This window comes from Pyxicephalus adspersus, chromosome 9, assembly GCF_032062135.1.
Source record: "Pyxicephalus adspersus chromosome 9, UCB_Pads_2.0, whole genome shotgun sequence".
In the NCBI taxonomy this organism is placed as follows: domain Eukaryota; kingdom Metazoa; phylum Chordata; class Amphibia; order Anura; family Pyxicephalidae; genus Pyxicephalus; species Pyxicephalus adspersus.
This window is the reverse complement of record NC_092866.1, coordinates 41870530-41890120: the sequence shown is the minus strand read 5'-3', so window position 1 is coordinate 41890120 and position 19591 is coordinate 41870530. Positions and strand designations below refer to the sequence as shown.

The window sequence follows — 19591 nt, the reverse complement described above, 5'->3', positions numbered from 1 at the left end:
TATTTGGATGTGTATAAACACTTGGATGTGTATAAACACCAAAAACTATATTATAAATGAAATAACAGAATACAGTTGTTAGATGGTGGTGTTTTGGAACAATTAGAACTATTGGAACTAGTATTAGTGAAGTTGTACTAACTAACTAACAGATTTAAGTTGCAAGTTCATAAAATTCAGGATTTTTTGTTAGGTGAAGTCTTATTTTAAAAGTTTTAAATAATTTAGGTGTGCTAAAATATTTTTTCCTATTACATATCAATATATATGGCCTGTGTTTATGAAAAGCGTCAGTTCTTAAAGTTCCTCATTTTATAATTCAGTCTTCTGACTGCAAAAATCAGGCCAAAGGTCCAAATAGAGGCATATTTAGAGAGAAGCTTAACTTTTCAAGTGTCATACCAAATAATGTTTGGGTATGTAACCTGTCATTAGAAAGAAATTTACCTTTTTGGGTTTTATGGATCAGGTTCTGTTTATTCAAGAAGCATCCTTACCAGGTCTGTGTGTTCCTTTGAGATCCATGTTTTTTTAACATTCCCAAGGAAATATACAGTTAAACCCTAACGGGACCTTTAGTTCTTTAGGATGTTTTAGGCACTCATAAAGTTGTTGAGGCCTCTGATGCAATTACAAAATCTTCTTCTTCAGTCCTTTTACTGCTTTATTTATGTCACATTTGAGCCGTTTTGGTTACCCACAATTGAAGAAAACCCCTTTTCACAGATAAAGTAAATTTGTAAGATTGGTATTTACACCTTTTGTGCGAATGTTCCAACATTTGAAAATCAGATTGTATATGAATGTACCCTTTATTCCATAGAACATACACACAATGTACATTATCTCCCTATTCATGAATGCATTTGCTAATTCTAAACAATATAAATTAAAGGTGTTATCCAACCTGTAAAACATATCCTAACCATCATTATCTGCTCCTTGGCATAGTATCAAATTTATTCAACTTCATTTCTTTCCCCAGGTTCAAGTCCAAACAACAGACTTTGTAAGTCAAATGTTTTTCTTTCTTATGATTTTATGGTTTGAATTGTTCTTTGGAAACAATCTGATTTTCCCGTTCGTTACTCTGCCAACTTTAGCAAACATTAGGAGGAAGCTGTTTGATTACTGACTGTATGGAGACAAATTATATTGGTGAATTAATATCACTATCCCTTCTTTTTATACTTCATACTGATTTATTATTGTGTCTCCACAATTGTCAACCTTTGCAGAATGCATACATGTAAAATATTATATTATGTGATATGTTTGGCTCTTTAGTTCTATGCCTTTTACCTTTATCTAATATGACATTTATTGGAGCACACACCTTCTAATTAAATACTGCATCTGTTTTTCACAGCATTTCAGCGATTCCTGATTCCACTGTCTGATGGTGAGAGCTTTGACCTGTAATCTTTTTTCTACAAAGAGGTGTTAAATAGATAATGTTTATAAACTATGCATTTGTGGTTATGGATGGAGAAGGCTTCAGAGTAATGAAAAGTTGCAGTCCTTTCCCCATATTCCTTGCTACTACGTACACATGTAGGATTTTTGTTGCTAGAAATGATCTTTTATGATCATTTCTAGTGACAGATGTTGACAGATGAAAGAACGAGTGTTGTACACATGCTGTCTGTTCTGTTCTAAGGAGAGGGGAGAGGATGAGCGAGCCACACTCCTCTGTGCTTTCCTAAATTGACATAAACAGCGGTTATTCCTAGTTGTTGTTCATGGATCCACCATGGTGGATTGATAAACTACGTTTTGGCGAACAAGCACGACCCTTCACCTCGGAAGACAATCATCTGACATGTGTACACAGCCTAAGCCATTGTAAATAAGCCATTCTTTCATATTCCATTGGTCAAATAAAGGAACAATCAGACCACCAGGACAGAAAGTTATAGGAGATTCAAAGTACAAATAAAGTTTTGACCAAAACAGGTGAGAACAAATCTTTTAAAGGAGATATGTTCAGGAGATTAACGTCCTAAAAGGATTATTTATACTTTGGGGTGTTTTCCACAATACCTGTTGTGTCTCTGAGGCAGAAAATAAAAAGAAGTTTCCCAAACTGGACATGGACACAGACAACCCCTACAGGGTTTTGGCACTTGTGGACTGCTTCATTGGACATCATTATACAGCTGACATCTCAAGGATGGGCTCTTGATTATTTGATCATTATGATGTCAAATCACAGTAATTAGTATTTCAGGTAACAACAAAAGCTCTGCCCTCTTTTCCTTAGCCCTTTTGTCAGTAAATCTGTAACAGAGGCAGAGACTAAAGCTGCGTACACACGTGCAATTTTTGTTGTTGGAAAGGATCTTTCACGATCCTTTCCAACGACAAAGGACTACATGATGCATGAACGGTGCTGTATGTCTGCTCTATGGAGAGGGGAGGGGGAGAACGACGGAGCGGCACCCTGCTGCGCGCTCTCCCCCTTCCCATTAGGATCGGTCATCGTTCGTGGATCCGCCAGGACGGATCCATGGACGATGAACGACGCCGACTGTACACACGCCAGATTCTCGCCCGATATCTGCCGATTATCGGGCGAGAAAAATCTGACGTGTGTACGCAGCTTAACATTACTGAAACTTGGCAAAGTATTTTTTTTATCAATCAATACAGCCCCTTAGTGATCAGATATATATAATAATGTGCAAAAGTTCAGATTGGACTTGCAAAGCTTCAGTTTGCAAGAAATGTGAGTTTAATTTTGTTTTTCCTTATTTTCACATTTTCCAAAGATACCAGTGAACCAGCAGAAGCAGAATATGATTCCGCTGGCAGTAAGTATTTATTTGGATTGTCTTCTAAAATGTAACCTGTACTATTGCAATAATTTATCCTTTTCAATAAAAAGTACAGGTTTCCTATAACGTTAACGTTATAACGTTTGTCAATATCTGACTTAGTTTCTTTGTTACTGAAGCCTAGATGTTTTTAATTGATGTTTAAGCTCCACCCAACAGCAATCCCCTAAGTAATCCAAGTGAACAGAGATTTGAATTTACATAAATAGAAGTAAAATAAGCGAATATTCACACTATTCTCAACTTTTTTTAGTAAATCAGCCTCATCATACCCCTCATATTGTTGCTGATTATTGCTTTAGGTCAAATCCATGATTCAAGACTCCCCTTCACTGATGAACACCTACTTAGTCTTAGTTTCATGAAATATTTATCTAACAATATTTACCAGGGGGATAACATTGTCGTATATGTTTCAGATGTAATTTTGCTTATAGAAAGGTTTACTTTGATCATTTTAACCCTTTCTCTTTACAGATGACTATTTCATTGGTGGTCTTGGAGTAGCCCGTGCTAATTTTACAACCTGTGAGTTTTTTTTACCTTGTTTCAACAAATCTTTTCTGTTTTACCTATTGTATTCAATTTTTTTACCCTGTTAAAATTGAACTCCATCCGAAGGGTTAGATCCTCTGTTTTTTATTGTTGCCTGTGTATATAGCTGTAGTGATCTGTAGCCTTACAGCTACAGGTAAAGTAAATAACATAAGTAAACTAAAACACACACTGAATACATTAATGCTACACAAAGCAGAAAAAACACAAAACTGTAAGTGAACAATGCATAATCACTGGTTCCCAAATTCTAAACATGCATGAAAACCTGGTGGGATACAACTTTCAGTTTTTCATTTTTTTCATTTATCATTTAATTTATAACCCTGTTTATATAATAATAGACAATAAATATTAAACTAATAATATTCTATTTAAATATTGTATCTCAAATATGCTTAATGAGCAGCAAAAGTAATTCAAGATCCCTCTGGATGTCTCTGTTATAAACTATTTTTTTCTGAAATATCTATTTAGAGATCTATATGTAAATGCTTTAGAGTGTATTATCCAGGCAGAAGTTCACTTTGAAATTGATTTATCTGTAACTCTCTAAAACAAAGTTAGCCCTGATGTGGCTACATGTAATTCACCTTTTGCATTCCACCAACAACTGCTTACTCCTGCCTCTCCTTTCCAAGCCATCTTGGCAACAACCATCAGCCTTTTTAGCAATGATCTCTACAAATCTCTACAAAGCCCATTCAGCTCACTTTTTCTGCTAAATTTCAATATTGAATATAGTAAATGTTTCCTAATTGTGTCTGCTCAATAAATCTCTCTTGAGGAAGCCTAACTGACAAACGGGTGTTGAGCCAACTGTTTATGGTTGATATTTGGATTATGATATTGGATTGCCCCCCATGATAGAATGGGAAGAATTTGAGTAATTGGAAATGGACTACCTTTTGAAAGTTTTAAACATTGCTTGATTTATTTAATAAATTGTGGTTATATATCATTTTGGTTTCCTTTTAGCCCAATCAGAAAATTAGGTATGAGCTTTTTTAATTCAATAGCCTAAAAACCGGTAAAATGTAGACCATGATAATAAATATGAAACTTATTTGACACATTTTTATTTACCAACAAATTATAAATTAATTAATTTATCATACACACTGTATCTGTATTTTATTTCAAAAGGGGCATGCCTGTACTGTTTGTATGTAGTTAACCCTTCTGATTTATTATCTTTATGTGTTTCTAGGCTCCAGCAAAGGGACATGCTCCACCTGGGGCAACAACCATTTCTTCACATTTGACAATGATCTCTATGAGTTCACGGGGTCTTGCAACTATGTCTTTGCCACTGTCTGCAACACTAACTCGCCTGAGTTTAATGTCCAAGTGCAAAGAACCAGTGGAACTTCTATTAACAGAATTATGATACAGGTTGGAGCCATCAATGTGGTTGTGAATGGAAACACAATCACGATCATGGGAAAGTAAGTAAAAACATATAAAAAGTTTTCCCCAGAAAATAGAATGGTTCAAATCCCATATCAATCACGTATTTTGCTACCCGTGTCGTATTAAGGAGATTTTTCTCCACTTCTTATCCCTGTGTTTCTGTCCTGGTGACAGCCTAAAATGTATCTTACATTCAGGTATGTTGACAATGATTACCAGAACCACTGTCAGGGATGCAGACAGTAATCCTTCTTCACTGTATCCAAACAGAACCAAAACTGTTGACTTTAGGTAGACATACAAAAAAATCATATCAGAACATATCTATACAGTAATAATGCCTTCCTTATTGGGTAATTTTTTTAAAATGCTTGTTTTGTTTTTTTTATTCTAGGAAAATAAGTCTACCTTATATGACAAGTGGAATTGAAATAGTCAAAACTGGGGCTATAACCAAGCTGTTTGCTAAACAAAAGGGGTTTGAACTGATTGTGACATGGAGCAGTGATAACAGTCTCATGGTAAGTTGGGGTAACCAAAAACATGAAAAATTTACACAATCCCATGAATCAACAGAAGACATCGGACACAGCAAGTTGACCATACCAAAAGTTCCTATCATATGATAAAGTTACCTTGTCAGGTTCTAAAAAAATAAGGTGAAAGTTTCCCTACTACAGAATAGCTAGTATACTTACCTGTCAGATTATTCCAGCGGTGTGGTTACTACCAGTGTCTTACCAATTTGCCACTTCCAGGAGGAATAAATGCTTGTATCACCCACCATGCTATGGTTCTATCCTTTGACATCTACATCACTGCTGTGTCCAGTGATGATGTTGGAGAAAGAAACTACAGAGCAGCTGGGAGTACAGGCACTTAACATGCTAGCAGATGCTGCACTGCTAGAACATAGAGACTACCGGGTAATACTGGACCAAACCATTATATATATATATATATATATATATATATATATATATATATATATATCTTGAATAATACTCTATTAGGTTACTATTACAGAATAGAGTTGTATAATGCTTCATAGACAAGAATGTTATATAAACATATAATTGTTCCAATATACTGAAAGTGAAAAGTTTTACAGTATTGCTAATAATATTTTGAAAGCCATATACTACATTTGTTTCTAAAATAATAGGTTGAAGTGGACAGGAATTATATGAATAGAACTTGTGGACTTTGTGGAAACTTCAATGGTGTCAACAAGGATGATTTTGTGGTGAATGGTAAGAAATAACTTGCAACTCAGTTTACTTACAAGTAGGAGCAAAGATCATAGCTAGTACCAAGAAAAAGGTACAGCAAAGAATTTGGTACTATTTGCCTGGGAGGCTAACATAACCAACAACCCATTCATGATTTTTACGGACATTTTGCAGCATCAGCTATCTTTGTGGCTCTTTGTATTTGACCACATGACATACCAGCCCACCAGCACAACATATTTTAGGATATATATATTAGGACTGACCCAGGGAACAAGAAAGATCCCCTACTCCTAAGCCCAGCTCTCCTCTGACTTGCTGGTTGACCTTAGGATAAAAAGCTCTTGAGATCCCCCAAAAATTCAGCTGGTGTTGAAATGTGAAGTTAGGGTGGGGGTGGCACTCAAGCATACTTTGCAACAGTTCATGATTATATCCAAGTGCATACATTTTAAAAGAGCAACTATATAATCCTCTACAATTCAAATTAGCCTATAAGTGAATTATAGAGAAATGTTTAAAAATGCTTTTCGGTTTTAGTATATTAGGTTTTCCAAAAAGGAAGAAAAATGACCTTACATTAATAAAACTGTTAAATATGCCCATAAATGCCTATGCATAAACTTTAGCATGTGCACATGTTCAGATGCTTCTACTTAGTGCTATGCGATGATTCATTTCTTACAGCAGAAAACATAACTTGTTTTGCTTGTTTTGCAGGAAAAATGTTGACTCCTTATCAGTATGCCAATTTGCAGCAGATTGATGATCCAAATGAAATTTGCCCTCCTCAAGTTCCCCAGATAAGCATGTTAAACAATCATCAATATGTAAGCTGACTTTTTAATGAACTTTTTCATTCACAGTGTTAGAAAATCATTATCTGACTGAATTTTATTTGCATTTCTTTTAGCTAACTGAGTGTTATAACCTTCTGGATCTAGTCTCTGCCACTTGTATGGTTTCCAAAATTCCATTTATTAAACGGTGCCAGCAGGACCTGCAGGAATGTGAAATTCCAGGGGACAGAAATTGTGCGTGTGCAACACTTTCAGAGTACTCTACAAGGTGTGCATTGTGCTCACAGCCCCTCAACAACTGGAGGACCAAGAATTTATGCTGTGAGTACTCTTTTAATACAGCCACCAAAATAAATTTGTGGAAAACTTTAGTTCATTTTAATTTTTTCCCCATTAACAGGTATGGGATTGCAGTTTAGATTAAAATCATCCATGTGCTAATTACTTCACTGTGTTATAAAATTAATTCACATTCTGGTATATCATATTGTTCTATAGAATGCATTTAGTTCCCTTTATCCTTTTTTGCAGCCCTTAATGGTTTAAGTTGAATAAAACAAATATGCCCCCCGCTGTTTCCATTAAATGGGATACACTACATTACATTATTTTGCCGCCACATATTTTAGGATGCTTTTTGGTAATAAATATAGAAAATTGCAAATGACACTGCAATTTTAAATTACAAAGTACCATAATGTTTTTCTGGAATTAAGTAGATGCAGCTCACAGTGCAGTTTACCATACATGCTCTAGATCTACTGGTAACAGAAGACTTGTAGCACCATCTGCTGATAAATTCTGACAGAGGCATGCAATGAGGCGGAAGAAAGCTATCGCTGGTCCTAGTTAAGTTTATGTAATAGTTTTGAGACTGGCATGTACCTATAGGCAAAGTCAAAAAAAAAAGTCCTGAATAATTATAGGTAGCAGAAATAATCTTTACTTCATCATTATCAGTCATACTTTATTCTTTTTACATATTATTAAAATAGTCCAAGCCAGATTTGGAAAAAATGCCCTTTCTAAAGGGGTTAAAACTAGCTATACTAACAGGTATTGAGGAGGGGAACCTGTTACGAAAATGTGCCATATAGGTAAATAAGTAGGTTCTAACTTTCCTTGCTTCACACATGTTCTGAGTTGGTGAATCAAAATCTACTGAAGCCAAATCCAGCCAGACAACTATTACTTTTTTTAGTTTGGAAGCATGCACACAAAGACTGTAAACACTTGATCATCACATCTGTATGTGTCTTGTTTCACATTTCATTCCAAACCATGCAAAATAATGTATATATGCTGGCCTCTTCTTACCGTTACAGAAATACCAACTTAAAGGTGTTTCTGCAAGAATTTCGGCTCATTTACCCAAAAAGCATTTGTGAGGTTAGGTACTGATTTTGGACATCAGGCTCACAATTCATACTAAGGATGTTTTGTAGAGAGAAGCCGGGACCTTTGCAGATCATTTAACTATTCTTCCAAACCATACTCATCAAACCATATCTCTATAGACCTGTCTGTGTACACTGTCATGGTGGGACACAAAACAGCCTTCTCCACACGTTTGCCACAAAGTTGTAAGCAAACCAGTGACTAAAATGTCTTTGCTGTAGCATGAACAGTACCCCTTACTGAACTTATTTGGAGGGGCAACAAAATACTTCTGGCCATATATAGCATTTTTCACAAAACAGGTTTACATTAAAATCAAAAACATGAAAGGTTCCACCAAAAGGTTTTCCTTTCTTCTGCTTCATATATATCATATATTTGTAAAGTACCAGTAAAAACAATAGAGTTTGTTCTTTCAAAGAAGGAAGTTAACAAATTCCATGAGAAAGGATATATAAGTCTTTAAATATTTCTATGATAAACTTAAACAATAAAAATGCCCATCTTTATTTAATGATTTATTATATAGGCCGGATGATGACTAAACTATGATTGCCTAATAGTGAATAAAAAAATATTATTTTTTGTCATTTAATTCTGCTTGATTGCTTTCGAACATATTACAATGCAAAACGAGTATCCATACTTCAGCGTTAAACAAAATTGTCACTAAAGTAAATAGAGGTCATTAAATATGTGGTTTTACAATGGCATTACACTGGGATAATTATGTTTATGTTTAATTATGTTATCTAGATAATAGGCCTGTCTGCTATTATACAGCTGTATTTATCAATCCGTCATTTTGACTGTCATCTCCTAAGAATGATGTGACACCTGTACTGACAGAGGATTAACCTCTTGTATGGGGAAGATGTAAGATATAGCAATTCTATGCAGGTTGCCAGGTTTCTGGGACAACTCACAATTTTAGATCTTCTCTTTCAGTACTGATGACACACGTAGACGAATAGAGAGAGGAAAAATTAAAAAAAAAACACTTTTTGTTGTTGATACACATAACATGGAGGCTCAAACTACTTTTTAAACAAATGTGGTTTAAATAAATTTTGTCTTTGTAAGCGATGGAATGAATGTGACTCAATCTAAGGTCCAATAGACACATAATTAACCGAGAGTAGATCTGCTATGCTATTTATATCGAAATTTGAGATTGAGGATCATTAAATTGGTCTATAAATACTGGGCTGGGAAACATTGATTTATGTTATTATATATCGAGACTATGCTTACTAAAATTTATTTTCCATTTTATCTTCTTTTCCAGCCTTGGGCACGTGTCCGTCTAATCAGATTTACGAAGAATGTGCAAGTCCCTGTAGCCCAACTTGTTCGAACCCTCAATACACATGTAATTCACACTGTGTTTATGGCTGCTTCTGCCCACCAGGTAACTTGGAAAGCATTAATTTACACCTAAAAATCCTGCTCTACCTAAACTTAGTGGACTATTGAAGCAACTCAATATGCTGCCTTATTGCCCAATATATCTCCTCTTTAGCTCCCTTTAGAAACCAAGCCTTGCCTGACTGTAACATATCAAAGATACCATTAAAATAGTCCAATACCTAGACATCAAGGGGAAGAAACTTTCCCCAGAGTGACATAATAATGCCAGAACCCGCCCACTCTCCCATCTCAATTCTAAGCCTGCAATGGGAGAGTGAGTAGGTTGTGTCCAGAAACACAAACCGACTACTGCCCTGAGCCTGCAATGCATATGGGAAACATGGTCCGCGGCTCTGGCCGGTGCGCTCTCCCAAGCGAGGTCCTTCCCCTGGGAAGTGCACCGGGCACAGCCACAGACCACCAACATTTTCTTGCAGACCACAGGTTGGGGACCACTGGTCTAGAAATTATGTTCTGATATCAGCAATGCTTTTTACAAAATGAGAACTTCTTCTCATGTAAATAATAAATCCATTCAAATCAAATAGGTATGGAAGGCACCAGAGTTTCAGTAGTATGACTTTGTGAGTTCCCAGTACAGAGGTTAGGTTCTCACACCATCCACAAGTCATATTTTGGCTTTGGCACAAGTAGTGAAGTTTAGGTAAACCTTATTATGGATTACCAATAAGGGAAAAACCGTAGGCAAGACTTTGCTCTTTCGATCAAGGAAGCTATTATATTTCATGGGAAAGGATATATATCTTATACAAAATATCTTCAAGGGAGAAATAAAGGTTGCTGACCTGAAACAAATATGCAGACCTATTCTGCGTCAGCTGGGCTCACTACCTTGCAGTGCATTTCCAAGATTTGGGTTAACATGCATTGTGTTAAAGCAGCCGAGTGCACCAGAAACTGCACCTAAACTAGTTGTTAGCAGGTGATCCAAGAAACCTGGATTGGATTTCATTAAAGTCATTTGCTAATTGTTAGCAAATGTTTTTAATCCCAGACTAAATCCATTTCAGGTTTGCTGGATCACCCAGCTTCACTGATGAAAGTGTATCCTCTCCAGTCTTAGATCTTTAATATATCATGCCTGATGTGTAACCATGCATTATGAAGACCTGCAACTTAGCTGTATTGCTTTAGGGGTCTTCCTAAATGTTTTAACTCAAGTTTCATACAAACATAGCCAATTAGTCACTTACTAAACTTGAATTTTCTATTAAAGAAGGGTGTATCTTGGGTGAAATTTGTGTAAAACTTTATAAAAACATTTATAAATGGATCCCCTAGACAAGGGGTCGGCAAAGTTTTATGGCCACTGGGCCATTTATGGGGTGGGCAGGAGCAGACTAGGCCGGACCAACCCCTTTGGCTCCGCCCACCATCTGGGAACTCCCCCTGAAGTGAAATTTTACCTTCAGAGAGCCTTCCCTATTTCTCGGGCAGCGGAAGTATCAACGCCGGCCGCGGTAAATAGGGGAGCCACTGCAAGGGGGAGGCACCCGAGCTCCAGCGGCTCCGGTAGTTCTTCACACCCCCTGGCCGATCCGCCAGCAACCCGCGGCTTCAGAGCGGTGGGTTGCCGGCCGGCATTGGGCTGGATCAGCCAGGGGGGCCTGTTAGGTTGGAATGAACTACCGGTTAGGCCATATCTGGCCCAAAGGCCGGAGTTTGCCAACCCCTGCCTTGGACCATTGGGCTCCCATTTAAAATAAATTGCCCCACCATGCAATTATGCATGTGGTTTTACAATAACGTAATTATCAAGATCAATGTCCTTGTTGCTCAAGAAATGGCAAAGCATTTTTTTTTTAAATAGTGTAATATAGATGATATTATTTACTATTAAATAACTTCTTGTCCACTAACTGAAGTATTTGTACCACATACACAATGGGTCTGATTTATTAAGGATATTCAAGGCTGGAGAAGATATCATGGAAGAATCTGAGTGACCCTGCAAACCTGGAATGAATCAGGTCCAGGACTAAAAACATTTGCCACCTATTAGGAAACAATTTTAAAGAAATCCATTTCAGGTTTGCTGGATCACACAGGTTCCCCCATGATCTCTTTCAGCCTTAACAGTTTTATTAAATTAAGCCCTGTGTATAGATATAAACACGAGCAAACATGGTTTCAGTATTAGTAGTCCTTGTTGCACCACTTAATAGTGAACTGAAGAAAGACAAGTATCTGTGCTGCTGGTAGCAACCCATCAAACCCTTTTTACAGTTTATCAACTAAAAAATTTGTTTTTTATTATTACCAAAGATTGTTTCCTTCAGTTTAGAAACATTGCATCTGATGAACATTATCCTCCTTTTACAGGAACTGTCCTTGATGACCTGTCTAGAGACAACACCTGTGTTGCAGTCAGTGACTGCCCTTGTTTTTTCAATGGACAAATCTACAGTCCCGGAGATCACATTCGTACTGACTGCAGTATTTGGTGAGCAAGCAAACTAAACAAAGGGAAAGTTTTCCCATCCATTGTGTAACATTGTTTGATTCTGAGTGGACATCATTCACTCTGAGACAGTTACACAATCGCAGCAGGTGTTGGTCTTCTAACGTGACTGATGCTTTGTGATCTGCGTCAAACATTGTTTAACTTGGCATAGGGATCACATTTTTATATTTAGATTTTTGGTTAGGCACATGTAATTATGTGAACTTGTGGCATTTCTTTTTTTCTTGTGTAGTACATTATAATCAGCACTTAAAACACAATTTACAAGTTTGTTTCTAATATGCAAATATGAAGATTTTTTAGGAATTTGTTCCCTAAGCATTTGCCTTTTTTGGTACTCCAAGCTTAACTATTTATTCTAGCATGCTCTGTTTAAAAGGTACTGAGCTCAGTAACTCAAACTGGAATTTAAAAACACACAGATGACTGTAAGAAAGTTCCAGGAACTGTTTTTTTTTTTTTTAGATATTTACAGTGCAAGTGCTACAGCAAAGTGTGCTACTATCAGTAAATCTTGCAGTCACATGTTTAGTAGATTGGGCAAAATGTAGAGACAAAGGGCCTGATTTAATAAAGCTCTCCAGGGCTAGAGAGAATACACTTTCATCAGTGAAGCTGGGTAATCCAGCAAATCTGGATAAAATTTCTTGAAAATCGTGCTATATGTTAGCAAATGCTTTCAATCCTGGACCAGATCTTTTCCACGTTTGCTGGATCACCCAGCTTCATTGATGAAAGTGTATCTTCTCCAGCCTTGTAGAGCTTTGATAAATCAAGACCAAAGTCTCTTTAAAGCTGTCTTATCCAGTACCATAGGTGCAATTTACTTTTAATTTTACTTGTATTTGTATAACTTTACCCAAAGCATTAAAGTTTCTATCTGAAGCAAATACATATATAAGAACAACTTCATCTGCCATACAATTTGTAATTATTCCCATCCCTAACACACAATTAGCAGTTTCAGTAAATCACTCTAAATTGAGGGAAATCCTCTCTTAGACAGCTGTCACTGGAACAGGTGTCCCCAAAGTTTTTAAAACTATGTTAATTTATACAATATATAGCTCTGTATATGAATGCAAGGGTCCTTTAAACATGACGCTCAGTACCAGCTTTATTCTATCGAATCGAGATACTAGATAGGGAAATAACACCTGCCCTTCAAATAAGCAAACTACAACAAAAGGACCACACCAAGGCATGGCAAACAGAGCTAGTCAAATAATTCTAATTGCTGCATAATTTGCTGCTTTGTCTACTAGCAGTCACTGTGGCAGCTTATCTGTACATTTCACAATCGTTACACAACAACATCCTTATCGTTGTCACATCAGCATACACTGCGATAAGCAGAGGAAAGTATACTAATCTCCCCTTTACATGGATAGTGTGACTTATAGACAGCTACCGTGGGATCTCCAATAAATGCTTGCCTGTGTACATTTCCCATTAAGGTCAATTACCACTCTTTTGAGCAATGTAAGAACAATTATTTTACACCAGAACGGAAACATGAATTTATATTGCTTTGCAAAAAATGGAAAATATTGTTTCATGGGGTATGGGGACAAATAGGAGCAACTAAGCCTTCAATTTCAAATGAATACATTAAAGGAGCATCCAACAACATGTCTTATAGTTTCTTTTCTTTCTGAAGCAGCTACAGTGTCATCAGAAAGGCTTGTTTACTGCTAGACATCTACAGAGATACATCTACCAGGAAGCAGTAAACACTCTGCAAAGGTCTGACATGCCCCCTACTGAGTCAGACTCATATCTCTACATTTAGCAAAGATCATGCTTACCACTGATCTGACACAGCAGAGGACATTTCTAACCTCTTCAAATAGATCACCATTTCCCGGCAGTGAACACTTTGTAGCATGATGGAAAGAAACATGCTTTTCTACTCAAGCTGGTTGTTTTTTTAGGAATATTTTAGGAATATTCATTTTGTTTTTATGCACCTAGATTTTAGTTAACTAATTTACATGGAAAGTTCAATAAAATTTTAGCATACTATGAATGAAAACATTTGATGATTATTTGTTAAACTAATATTGTAAAATATTAAAATTATACCCTGATGCATTGTTTTTGTATTCTCCAGCCAATGCAATGCAGGGCAGTGGAGCTGCACAAACACCCCTTGTCCTGGAAGATGTGCTATAGAAGGCGGCTCAGTGATCACAACTTTTGACACTAACTCATACAGGTTTCATGGAATTTGTACTTACGTCCTAGTTATGGTAATTCCCGTTTTTTTCTGACATTTTCTTTTTATCTTGTGCTAGGACTCAACAGAACAGGCTTTTTTCTTAATGTTTTCCCTAATATGGAAATGCTTATATCATAAAAAAATTTTTATTATAGAGCTGCTGAAAACTTGTTGGTTAGCTCACGTAAAGAGATATAACTTTAACACAATACAAAAAAGAAAAAAGTATAAATATTAAACTAGTTTCTTCTAACATTGCTTTTCTAAATATATAGTTAGGTTATTCTTGCTATGTTTATTGTATTTATCTTACAGGAAAAGTCTTTACCATGTCTTTAGCCATGATTGCTATGAATATTTTTCTTTTACTGATAGGATAATAAATATATAAGCAATACTTACATGTATGTAGTATACATTTTTAAAATGTATCTTGAATAATATACATGGACATTTATTTTCATGACATAGAGCCCAAGTTTTCCTGAAGGTGGTACCGTCATGGGAACGTTTGAAAAGTGTGGTGTAAGCTCATCAGAAACCTGTTTCACAAGTGTGATCTACACAACCGAAAATGTGAGTTTAGTCCCGTTAAAATAAGCAATACAGGTTGACAATCGAAAATCCGGCCATCGATAATCCGGTTCTTTCAGTTTTCTGGCATGAATTTCGGATTGCATTTTCAATACAGGGGCTGTAGTACACCGTTTGGGCACTAATGTTTTGCTGGCGCTGTTCTGCAGAAACAGCTGTTAGGTCTTGATTGCTAAACTAAATACATGCTGAGACATCCCTGCTGCCTGCTCCCTGGAACTGTTCCAGATGTCCGCAAGTGCTGCAAAAGGAAAGATGGCCTGTGTGTGGAGGTGAGTATAAAAAAAGAAAATCTGGAATTTTCGAAAATCCGGCACTCCTCAGGTCCGGCGGTTGCTGAATTTTTGATTGTCAACCTTTACAATTTGAACTTTTCTGTTTAATACTTAAACAGGTAAAAGCAAGCAATTTAAATTATACAATATGTGTTTGGTGTTGAAATTGATGTTTCTAATAGGTCTGCAGTTAAGTCAACCTAATGTAGCTAACTGTGATGGGGTGGCAACAATGCTGCACTGCTACTGAATTTAAAGCAATGTTGCCACTCTTATGTAGTCTTTGCTTGTCTGCACTAAAGTGAGATGGAATATGTTGTAGGAGCATGGCCTGTAGCACCTGGTCACAGCACAGTCACTGATGCTCAAACCTTTCCATTGCAGGCTGCAATGTCTAAAAGTGAGTGTGTGCAAAAAACAATGAACCATGAAAGGTTTAGCTTACTAAAGTAAAGAATTATTTTTTGTTTACTACATGAACCTTGTGCACCACCTAGCAAATTGATTGGTACCTTCTTAGACTGTCATGCAGGAACCTTTAGATTAGGGTTGCCCAAACCCCTGGTTTTGGGCAACAGTTTTTTAAATGCCTTCATACAAGAGTATTTATATAAAGACAGCTGAGAAATTTGATATAGAGAATAGATACTTGATGGTTATTATATTAAATGTCGATTAAATATAATGGGAATAAAATGGTAAGGATTAAATCATAAATCACATGACATTTCTTCACTACAGGGTGCAATAACAATTTCCAAGAAGGATGAAATCATGGTTGATGGTCAGAATCACCAGTTACCTTTTATTTCAGGTGAGTGCTACTCTGCTATTATTTATCCAATCCCTGTTTTGGGAAGATATTTGGTCAAATACATCACAGCTCCAAAAGAATGTTCTCAGAACATCAGCCTAGCTAACACTGGCACAATCCCAATGGAATTCTCCATATATTTGCCTATGTAAAATGATTTAAATTGTATATATTATAGTGTGCTTTTGTCCTCCCCAGTCTATTAGAATGTCCTCCACAGTCCACAGAAATGTAAAGTCAGTTAGGGCAATGACAGCAGTGGTAGCTCAAATAAAATTCTATTTATTACTGTGCTGAATGTAGAAGTCAGCAGCCAAAGCCTGAAGAATGATGATACCCTACCTCTTTCTACCATAAAGCACTTGGTTTGGACTTTATCACTATTCAATAAGAGATGTCCTTTGTCAATGTAGATCATTTTTATTTAGATATGATGGTACTGAATTATGTGCTGGGATATTCAATATTCCAAACATGATGGTAGACATAGGTTGGTGGCTTTAGTATATTTAACAATCAAAATGTAAAAATAAATCTTGACAATGACTTTTATAATTGCTGAAAAATATACTTTCTATTCTTGCAGATGATGTATTCGTGATTAGACAGTCTTCCACAACCATCATTCTGTACACAACATTTGGCCTGGAGATCGTGGTGCAGAGAATTCCTGCTTTCAATGCATATATTAAAATAAACAGAAACTTCTTTGGAAACACCAAAGGTAAAAGAAACAGGGAATCCGCTAACTGCTCCACCATGCAGAATCATAGTTCTATCATAGAATCATAATCTAAAAAGCTCTCACTGAGTAATGGTGGCAGCAATGGCATTGTGGGGAGCTTTATGTAAAATAAGGCAGCATTCTACCTCAACTTACAGGGTTTAGTTTCAGTTTTAGGGTTAGGATGAGTATTTGTTATAGAGGTTGTTGTTAAATGTTGGGGAAAGGGGTACATAGTGACAGAGTGAAATGTTGTTTATAGTGCACTGATTACATGGGTATGTGCTCTTGTATTCTGATATCTTTTGATATTGTTTGAATTTGTTTCATTGATACATTGATGTAATTGTATGCACTTTATTGGTTTTGTTTTGTAAGGTTTACTGTATTTCTGACTTTGCCAATAAAAATATTAAAAAAGGGGGTACATAGTGGCAACAATAAAAATTTAACAACTAGAAAAATGCATTAAGTGATGAACTGAAGAAAACAAGGTAAGGCACTTTTTTGCCTTAAAATAATTCAGTGCTAGAAAATACCAGCAACAAACTTTTGGTACCAAGAACAAATCATATTAATTTACATATACTTTTGTGTAGTAAGACACAATAATAACTCCACTGCCTTATCATATTATTTTCAGGTTTGTGCGGAAACTTTAACAGCGAAACCAAGGATGACTTCATGTCCAGTTCTGGGATCATAGAAGGGACAGTGCCAGTATTTGCAGACTCTTGGAGAGCAGCTGCCAACTGCAAAGCTGCGCAAAACATGGACATCAACCCATGCTCTATGAGTATATCCAATGGTAAGTGCAAATACAATTTATTGCAGCAGTACAATTGACCTCATAATGACAGACTTACAAGGATAAGACATGAAAAGCTTTAGAATATATGAACAAAATAATGAAGAAGACTAGATTTAAAGACCTCTGAGAATCACAGATGAAATCAATACTCTTGTAAAATGGAAATAACCAAAACCATGAAGTTTAGGATGGATTTCTAAATTTTACCTATAACAAATTAAAGGGAAAGAGAAACCCTTGTCTTGAATTAGGTGTACACTATAAACTTGGTAGCAACCTTATAAAGGTTGCTATTTATAACTTGTCAACTTTATCAGATCTGCCCCATTGATATCAGCAGGAAGAAAATAGCTTTGGTTTAGCATTATGTGTCAACCAGATAGCTTTGGAATAGAAACAGAGGCACGATTTGTTAAAAATATTGCATGTCAGTTTATTTCCTTTCTATTATTAGAAATGTTTGCACAGAGCCACTGTACAGTTTTGATGAACAAGGGAACTCCATTTGATGCATGCCATTCACTGGTGGATCCAGAGCCCTACTACAAGGTGAGAGAACAAAGGAGTCTTACTAGTCCTGAAAATGTGAAAACTACCATATGCAGAGGAACAACATAGAACTAGTCCAGTCATGTCCCTGAAACTCTTGCTTCCTTATCTTGGCTTCTATCCACACACAGGGTCATAGATAATGTGATGGGGGTAGATATTACAATTTTACTATATTTTCTAAATATACATTATTTCTCACACCACCAGAAGCTTCAGGTTACCCAATTCCTCATGGCTACATTGTACACAACTCTAAGTACTCTGAGCAAGGGTGCCAGAAGCTCAGCTATATTCACTCCTCTTCATACAAGAGCCAGTTTTCACCCATGGGTCTCACTGCTCATCTCAGGAAACCTCTATCTTCCAAGATTTCCCTGAAATCGGCCTTCTCAAATAGGACCCAGGGACCCAGGAGAAGTATATTGTACTTATGCCATGTATATGCATAGCTTCTGCACACCTTTCGTGTGGACAAACTTCCATCCCCAATCAGAATGAATTTTCCATCGTACAGATTTTTTGTAGATCAAATTAAAATAAAGAACACAGGCTTAAATTTTTGTTAAAGGAACTTTCACTCTGCACTGCAAAAAAAGTAACATATGGAACATAATGTAATTGAAGCGCATTAGGATGGCACCAGAAATGTAACCCATTCGTGTTTTGTAGTATGTATGTTGTGAAGCATTACCTACTCTCTCAATAAAATAATATTTTTCAGTGTTAGTTTTAATCTTTACTGCTGCAAGTTTGGGATTACGTAACCGTGTTTTTGATCTTAGCTGCATATTAAAATATTTATGGTATTGCTGCAGAATTGCAACCTTTTATTTGGGATCCAGGCCAGGAGTGTCCTGGAAGGAATGGGTTGGCCAGACACTCCTCCTTTTTCCAGGCCAGAAAATTAGAATGGCTCAGAAGCACCCGGCCCCTGATATTAAAAAGGCACTTGCCTTCGGGGAAAGGGAAGAAGCTATAGCCTAAGGCAGGCCAGGTGGGCCAGCTGCAAGGGCTTTGCGGCCTGTAAGCTGGGAGTATGTCTCCAACAATTAGGTCTGATAGACCAGTTTGTGTTGGAGTTTTTGTGAATAAAAGTGGGAAGAGCGCCCAGAAATTAACACAACCGTCTGACGTACCGTTCTGCAGTGAGTGTGTTTTGATGCTAATCCCCACACTGGTTTACTCTAGCACACATAGTTACTCCTGTGATTCTCCAAAAGAAGGTACCCAGCAACATTTCTCTTGGTTGGAGGAAAGTTTTTTTTCTAGTTAGAAAACAGGACCTCAGTCATTATATTGTAGCAGGATAAATGGCCACACATTAAATTAAATAAACAATTTTATATTGATGTTTACCTTCTCCAGCAAGTATAAAAAGCTTCTTCAGCCCTAACACAAGCCACATTCTCTTAAAACATGCAATAATAGCACTGCCTTTGCAAATTAGGTAATAACATTTGTGTTCTGTAT

The 19591-nt window shown here is 36.5% G+C and overlaps 1 protein-coding gene across 1 annotated transcript in view; it reads left to right on the top strand.

Moving 5' to 3' along the window:
* MUC6 (mucin 6, oligomeric mucus/gel-forming) overlaps positions 1-19591 on the top strand; it is a 52009-nt gene that overhangs the window by 3056 nt on the left and 29362 nt on the right. The window contains exons 3-17 of the mRNA XM_072421513.1: positions 2772-2813; positions 3315-3365; positions 4603-4840; positions 5200-5326; positions 5971-6058; positions 6758-6867; positions 6951-7158; positions 9524-9646; positions 11989-12109; positions 14244-14382; positions 14823-14927; positions 15962-16034; positions 16621-16758; positions 17402-17566; positions 18024-18118. Of these exons, the coding sequence (XP_072277614.1) occupies positions 2772-2813; positions 3315-3365; positions 4603-4840; positions 5200-5326; positions 5971-6058; positions 6758-6867; positions 6951-7158; positions 9524-9646; positions 11989-12109; positions 14244-14382; positions 14823-14927; positions 15962-16034; positions 16621-16758; positions 17402-17566; positions 18024-18118 (1823 nt within the window). The remainder of the gene's footprint in view (positions 1-2771; positions 2814-3314; positions 3366-4602; positions 4841-5199; positions 5327-5970; positions 6059-6757; positions 6868-6950; positions 7159-9523; positions 9647-11988; positions 12110-14243; positions 14383-14822; positions 14928-15961; positions 16035-16620; positions 16759-17401; positions 17567-18023; positions 18119-19591) is intronic.